The 8,102-nt window shown below is 43.2% G+C and overlaps 1 protein-coding gene across 1 annotated transcript in view; it reads left to right on the forward strand.

Annotated features, from left to right (window-relative positions):
- The window catches only part of FOXK1 (forkhead box K1), a 22,611-nt gene that overhangs the window by 8,537 nt on the left and 5,972 nt on the right, over nucleotides 1–8,102 (forward strand). The window contains exons 3-6 of the mRNA XM_009320077.1: nucleotides 3,137–3,293; nucleotides 4,555–4,701; nucleotides 6,492–6,685; nucleotides 7,862–8,028. Coding sequence (XP_009318352.1) covers nucleotides 3,137–3,293; nucleotides 4,555–4,701; nucleotides 6,492–6,685; nucleotides 7,862–8,028 — 665 coding nt within the window. The remainder of the gene's footprint in view (nucleotides 1–3,136; nucleotides 3,294–4,554; nucleotides 4,702–6,491; nucleotides 6,686–7,861; nucleotides 8,029–8,102) is intronic.

Raw genomic sequence — 8,102 nt, forward strand, 5'->3', positions numbered from 1 at the left:
TATTTATAAAGGGGGTGTGAGTGCATGCAAGCATCCCCGGCCAGCCCGGGCTCTGGGTGGTGAGGAGAATTCCAGGAACTCCAGGAAACTGATGTCACTGCATTGTGTTTGCTTGTTTTCTTTTGACTGCACTAATGTTTAATTTTAACTTAACCCTCGGAGGGGTATTTTTAGTAAAACTGTTTCTTCACGCCTTCTGTCCCACGTTGGGGTGGGGGGTAATAGACTGTGTCTCCTTGTTTTTTCCAGTAGTCAGCTCTTTCTCCCTTCCCTCTGAAGAGCTCTTGGATTGACTGAGAGCTTGAACACTTAGCAGCATGTGTTACACTGTCTTTGCATGGAGCGGGTAAAAGTTCATGTCTGTTCTGTACCCCTGTCTCTTGATTTGATCATTGATCCAGGCTGAAAGGAGGCAGGTCTACCTAGGCAGAAGTGCTCCATTCTGATAAAAGAATAATACCTCTTCCAAATCTTCGGCTACTGCTGTGGCTGTCCCACGGGACAACTGCTTTTTTAGGGGACTATCAGGTTCTTCAGTGACTGTCTACTGGGAGAGACCAGTTTTTCTAAAAGTTAACAACACTTCAGGTTGGAGAGGCTTTGTCAGCACTCAAGAGAATCACAGCCCTGGAGGGTAAGGGTTTCTCCCTTTTTTAAAAAAAAAAAAAGGCAAGAGATCATACTTAAAGCTCATTATCAGTCTCAGAAGCTAAAATTTGAACAGCAAAATCTGGGCTACTTTCTCTGCTGATCTTGAATCAAATCAATTCTTGTCTGAACTGCATGGGATAATCTTTGAAGTCATACTAGTTTTATTAAAAAAAACCCAAAGAAATATAGCTCTGTGCAGAGCATGGATTTACTTGAACTTTTTATTTTCCATATCCCTGACATGAGTTTTGGTTGCTGTCTCTGTGGTTTGCTGTTCATGTATTTCTGCAGACAAAGAACAAAATCAGAAAACTCTGTTTCATCCTATTCCATTCCTAGTCCGTGTGTTACAATAATTGCTCAGGTGGCAAACACAAAGAATTGCTGTGGTTTTAGTTTGTCATTGTTTCATGTATGAAAATGACTTTCATTTGTAATTACCTACACATTATAAGAAGTGTGTATGTGGAGAAGCTGTTGAAAAATGACAGCAGAATAATTACATTCACACCAGCTCCCCATGTGAATACTAAGACATCAAGAGTGTCTTCTGTGGTTTAGCATTATCCACTTCCAAAGCGGGCTCAAAGCATGGAATAGCGAACTTTGATTCATTTTCCTGCACAAACAGGTCTCTGCTTTTTGAAAGACTAAGAAATGGCTTTATCTCTGGCAAAGGGAGATTTATACATATGGCCTCATCAACGTTATATACCTTGCACCTCCTGAAAGCTTCACCTCCTGCTGCACTTTTGAACAGCATCACCCATTAATGCCAAGGACTATGGGTGAGCGCTGAAAGGGTTGCCAGGTGCTGTGCAACACTTTGCATGGCTAGTGTATGGGAGATGAGTAAGCTTGGGTTTCCTATTGTAAGGGTTTGTTGTGGCTGAATATTTCTGTTGCGTTTTCCCTCTCCCCCGGCCCCCTGATCCTGTAATTCACTTTTAAAAGAAACCAGTCTCGGTTGTGCTGAGCTCAGCACTGCAGCCATTTGCAAAGACGCCACAAGGAGAAGCAGCACTTCTCAGTTTACAGGCTGGACTGCGGTAGGAAACAGTCATTCCTTACACTGTCAGATTGCTTATGCGCCAAAGGTATTGCCCATTGAGCAAACAAGGGTTGTCTCACTGTTTCCTTTCCATCCGCATGTGTACATGCGTGTGGGGGAAGCTATTTAGACAGTCCCCTTTTTGAGGAAGGGACCATGTTCTGTGTTTTTTCATGCAGCACTTAGCACAGTGCTGTGATGAGTGTCAGTTACTGCATTTATTTGTGTCAGGGTTGGCACTGCTGTTGGGCATTTGACTGGTAAGGGGATTGTTTATGCCAGTTTTACTGAATTCCGATTCCCAGCTATGGGCTTCACTTTGCATCTTTTCATACAATTTGAACTGCTTGTTTCGCTATGTAAGTCTTCTGTGTATTGTTTTGCTTTCTTGTTCACTGTTTCTCTCTCCTTATGTAGAAGACGCTTGTAATCCTGGGATTTGGCTATGCATCAAGCTGCTCTGGCGTTGCATCCCTCGATGCTGGACATGACAGAACAGAGGAGAGACACAGAAAAAGGGAACTTCAGGTTCCCAGACTCATCCCTCTCCTCCTGTCCTTCCAACCCCACAAATCAAGGATATGTGATCCCTAGACAAGCCTTTCTGATTAGTTCTCATCTTGTAGCACTCACTTCTGCGTGCCTGAGTGGTGCTGCAAATTATAGCCACCTTTTATTTGTTTGTAGCTTTTTATCAGCTTTAGCATGGCTTTCCTGCTCAGTAGTTGTTCCTGTAATGCCATCTTGTGGTGGTCCTGAAACTCTAAACGTGTCTCTTCCTTATGCTAGCCAAAGCTGATGAGTGAGCTGCCTTCTGTGTTGTATACCAGTGATTGTTGCCAGCTCCCTTTTGTTAGCTGCATTTGTGTGCTGGTGAATCAAGGAAATACCTGTCTCTAGCTGTGTGGCAGTGATCAGGGTATGAAGTTTGGGTGCTGTGTTAGACAGGGACCTTCATGGCAGATGCCTGCACTGGGGGCTTTAACTATCATACTATACAAGAACATAGCCTGTATTTGCTAGAAGGCTGGATTAAATATTACTTGTATAATAAGGAGAGTGGTGTGTTGTTCATTCACGAGTTATAATAGCAAGCTATTTATTTATTTAAGTATTCATCCCTGATACAGTGTATGTTGTTTTAAGTGCTTCTTTAAACACAGAGGAGTTGTTTAATACTTTGAGACTCTGCTGTCTTGTGATTGCAGAAAGCGTGCGGGGGGGGGATGTCAAGATTTTGTAGAAATTCCAATTTTCTCTGACACTTTTTTCTCAGTCTGTCTGGACTTCGGATAAGCCACAGGGGCAAAAATAAGTCCAGTGCATATCTGCTTCTCAGTGACCTGGGAGCTTTACTACCTTAGAGAGTAAGAACTATGTGTTGTTTTAATAAATGAAGTAACGAATAACTGTATTTCCTTTTTGCCTCTCCAGTGTTCCCAACTCTTGCCCAGCCAGTCCACGTGGTGCTGGATCCTCAGGATATCGTTTTGTTCACAACATTACCTCAGATCTGCAGCTGGCAGCAGAGTATGCCGCAAAAGCAGCATCAGAACAGCAGGCAGACGCATCTGGCGGGGACAGCCCAAAGGTTCAGAGAAACATTACTTGCCCAGCAGTGCTCACTGGGAGACTTATAAAGACCTGGCAGTTTATTGCCAGTGTTGGATATAGTTAAAAGGGGTCCAAGAATACCCTGGTCATAAGGGCACTGTATACAGTATCTTCCAGGGGTTTGAGACCATGCCTTCAAACCAGCGTCTTACTAGTGGTAGATGATGAATCTGCTTGCTTAGCTGCCCAAAATGTATTCAAGTCATTGACTAAAATGGTTAAGCAAGAAGAATTTTTTGCTTGTTTGATAAATCAAGAACCCATAAAGAAGAGGTGCATTAAAATTCAGTCTTGTTTGCTCCTTTTAATTAATGGTATTTTGCAAAACAGTTGCAGAAAGGGGGAAGCAGGGCAAGAAACTAGATCTTTGCCATGAGAAATTTGTAGTCTGACTTGAAAACAAACACGAAGGCCTGTCAAGCAAGCGTTAAATGAGAAGAGTAGCAAGTGGAATTTAGATTAAAAAGTAACTTAGTTTTAATTTTGGTGAGCTGATCTTCAGATCAAAGTTAAAGGTCTAGATCCAAAACCACCTGATTTGGGATTGGGTGGAGAAGCACAATACTAGATGGCTTTTTTGTAGATTGAATTCTCCCTTGAGTCAAGAAGGGCTGTTCTTGATGGAGTAATATGAAAAGCTGGGAATATGAGATCTGGCAAACAAACTAAAGTTCCTAGAATGAAACAAATCCTGCTGGAGAGGGGAAGGGGCAGGATCAAGTTTCATATTGGACTTGTTGCTGGGAGGAGAGCTGATAGGTTTCATGCAAGTATGCTTTCTAACAAAGTTCAGTTGTAGCTGGGCAGATTTGAAGGGTTTAGTTTCATGAACACGGAAAGCAGTGACTATACCCTACACCCTCTAACTCTTTGCTTCTAATTGCTTGTCCCAATCCTGTTCCTTGTGCTGGTGTAAGCATGTGTGGTAAATTCAGTGGGGAATGGAATCAGATTAAAGTTAGCTTTTTTGTGTGTGTTGTGGGGAGAGGGAAGGAGATACTTTAATCTGACTCAGTCCTATAGTCCTGTGCACACAAATGTTTGGGCTAAATTGGGAGTTGGCAGTATAAAACAGGAGTGAAAGGGAAGAGGGTGATGCTGCTTTTAGTTGCCCCTGATGCTCTCTTAGCATCTGTGAAAACTACAGCCCAATGTGCTTTTCTAGTTTGGGTTGTTGGTACACTCTAGTGTAGAAATTCTTTGTTAGTGACTAAATTTCTGTTTGTTTTTTTCCTTAGGATGAGTCCAAGCCACCCTATTCTTATGCTCAGCTAATTGTGCAGGCTATATCTTCAGCACAGGACAGGCAATTAACACTAAGTGGGATCTATGCCCACATTACCAAGCATTATCCATATTACAGGACTGCTGACAAAGGCTGGCAGGTGAGTTCTTGACACTGACAAGCTCTTAAACTACTTTGACAGGGCTTATCTGCTTTGAAATGCATTTATTAAAGATTTGGGGCACTGGGAATAGAGCTCCTTTGACTATTCCCAGAGTGAATTTGTTTAACATAAGCTAACTGGTTTGTTTGTGGGTGATTAGGGTTTTTTTTAAATACTTTCTAGGGCAATGTAGTGTGTTACTATTGGGCTCTCTGGTTTCTGAAACCCTTTTAATGCTGTAGTCATGTGTCTTTCATTTTTTGTTTGTTTTCTATTCTTCCACATCTTTGCGATCAGTCACTGCTCTACCCAGATACTTGCCTGAATCTTGCTTAATCCTTTACGTTGTCTTTGGCATGATCTGTCCAAGCAGCAGATGTCCAGCCTAAAACTGAAGTCCCAGTTTTTAATCATAATACCTTAAATCATCACAGATGTTTTGTTTTTCCCAGTGTATCAACTGCATTGCCTAAGTCAGTTTGCGAGTTTTGAATCTCGGAATGGGAACTTGGGGAACTTTGAGTCTGTGCCTTCCTTGTGGTATTAAAGGAAATCTGACCAGCTTCACAGGAGAGTTTGGATGTAGTTAACACATGCTAAATCAAGCTTAAGTGTTCACTTGAGGGCTGCTTTCAATGTTCCAGAAACCTCAGCTCCACCTGCTTTCAGACTTTTTCTTGGCATTGCACCTCTGAAATGGGTGTTGTCATTTGAATATAATACACTAATGCAGCTGGAAAGACTCTTGCAGCTGCTGATTTCATTGTGTTCAACTGGCAGGAGCAGTACTGCTTGGTGCACTTTGAGTACAGTTGGAATAAATACACTTCTGCCTCCGTGGCTTTTCCCTGCAGTTGTAATTAATTGTGGAATTCACTTCCTGCCTTAACCTGCTCGGCAGAGTTGTGCCTTGCGAACCAGTTGCTGCATCGTGCTTCAAAGAGCCGCATTTCGGTGGAGGGTGAAGTTGCCTTTTCCCCTCCCCTACCAGTGGCATTGTAAGGCTTCACTTGTGAAGAGCTCCTCTAGAGCTGCTACAAAAGCTCTTGTTTTGTTTTGAAAGTGGAAGAGGAATGAGCTTGTGCACACCTGAGCTTACTGAGCCTTTCCCCTGGCCCAAATGACAGTGCTACACCCAGTCAGAGGTGGGCTTTTGCAAGGAGAAGGATAAATAGTCTTGTCAACATAGAATCATAGAACATCTGGAGAGCCATACAGGGCTAGGCTAGTGCCACATAAATAATGGATTCTTCTTGGAGACAGCTGTCTGTGAGGGCATGTTGGCTGGCTTGCATTATGATTACCATGAGATGCAGTGTCCTTTAGGGCATGTTTGGGCACCCCAGTAATCGTTTGGCAGGTAAGCAGTTAGCACAGGCTCAGGCAATTTTTTCCGCTTGCCTAGAATAAAGCCTGTCTTTTGAAAGACTTCTGATGTGGTTTACAGTGATTTCCCCCTGCCTCAGCAAAAGCTCTGCTTTCATTGCTTTCCACAGAAAAGTTACTGCACTGCCTGGCTCCAGATGTATTTAAGTGATGGTATAGTACCAAGCAAACCCATCTTTCAGCATGGTTGGTAGAAACTGTCTGACACGTTTCCCCAGGTTTTTTTCTTGCAGTTCTCCTGTGACTTTGGAGCTGTGTGAGTTGAGTGACTTGTTTCTATCTTCAATACTGATTCTGGCAGCGCAGATTTTATTTTTCCAAGCTGTGTGGTGAAATCCGTTTGTCTTTGTTACATACTTCCTCATGGCAAAATAATCATCTCGTTCCTCTGCTTCCTGCAGAATTCCATTCGGCACAACCTCTCCTTGAACCGTTACTTTATTAAAGTCCCACGCTCCCAGGAAGAGCCTGGAAAGGGCTCCTTTTGGCGAATTGACCCTGCCTCTGAAGCCAAACTAGTAGAGCAAGCATTTAGAAAACGAAGGCAAAGAGGAGTGTCCTGCTTCCGAACACCTTTTGGGCCTCTCTCCTCCAGGTAACTTCAACTTCCTCTAATCTCTGTGCCAAACTCATTACAAAGAAAACAAACAAAAACTTCTCCTGAGGTACAGTGAGCAAACTTTACTTCTGTTTATAGTTTGAGAGGTAATATAGTTAGATAGTCATGAGGCATAATCTGAAAATTGTTCCAACTTCTTAAGAGTTTACCAAAAAGAAAAAAAATCCAGAACCAAACTACAAAAATACATCAAATAACATACCTGTTTTGGCATCATTTCAAAGAAATTCAAAGCAGTTATCACTGAAGTAAGTGTTTTCAGATGCCAATCTCATTTCAGGAAAGCTGTGTTTAGGTGTGGATTAGATCATAGTGGGAATAACTTTTGTGGTATTTAAACCATTCTCCGATAGGGAAGATCAGGTTGATCATGGTTGTCGGCAGTGAAGCAATGGGGGGGTGTTCTGTGTAGCCACTCCAGTCAGCAGTGTAACCGCAAAAGAGGAGCGGTGTGCAATGAGAGCTCGCTCTCAGCCCTGTAGCTGTGAGGGTAAGACTTGCAATTCATCACTAGCTGGAGCAGTTTCATGTAACATTCTTCCCACACCTAGTTTCTTTTCTGTCTGTTAAAATAGGAGGAAACAGGAGGAGGGGTTCTCAGCTGATCAGTTTCTCTACCTTGTTTGTTGTTAAAGAAATGTTTAATTCCTCATGTGTTTGGTGGCCACATGGGACCAGAGGTGGGAACCAAGTGGTTGGGGAGGGAGGCAATGGGGAAAAGAGGGAGCAACTGCTCTGTAAGCATATGCAGGGCCAGACACTTGCATCTACATTGCCTCTTTCTTCCTCTCCCCATCACCCTCACACATTGACAAAGATCCTTTGAGAATGGCCTAAAACTATAAAACTGATCTGAACATGAGGCATTTCCAGCTTCTCTGTCAGCAGTGGGTCTTCAAATGAAATGTTAAGCATACTCTGAAGGGTCTGGTTTCCTTCAGTGAGGAATAATATGACAATATTTGGTGCTAGAGTGTTTGTGAGGTTACTGTGTACCTTTCAACTCTTCCCAGCAAGACTATAGTGGGTAGTGTGGAAGAAAGGCTGTCCTTCTGCTAGAGAATCCTGTACTGGAGATAACTCTTGGTCTGTGCTGCTGTCTTGTGGTCGAAATGCATCTACGCTTGCCAACACTACGTTCTGGTGTTTCAGGAGCGCTCCTGCCTCCCCTACTCACCCTGGCCTGCTGTCCCCTCACTCTAGTGGCCTACAGACTCCAGAGTGCCTGTCACGGGAGGGCTCACCCATTCCACATGATCACGACTTTGGGTCAAAGTTAGCCTCAGTTCCAGAGTATCGATATTCACAGAGTGCACCTGGTGAGTAGCTCTTGTTTCACAGAGGGTGACTGTTCAATTGCATCAAGTGCCATGCTGAGGACACTGCAGGAATG

This window comes from Pygoscelis adeliae, unplaced genomic scaffold (assembly GCF_000699105.1).
Source record: "Pygoscelis adeliae isolate BGI_AS28 unplaced genomic scaffold, ASM69910v1 Scaffold242, whole genome shotgun sequence".
NCBI lineage: Eukaryota > Metazoa > Chordata > Aves > Sphenisciformes > Spheniscidae > Pygoscelis > Pygoscelis adeliae.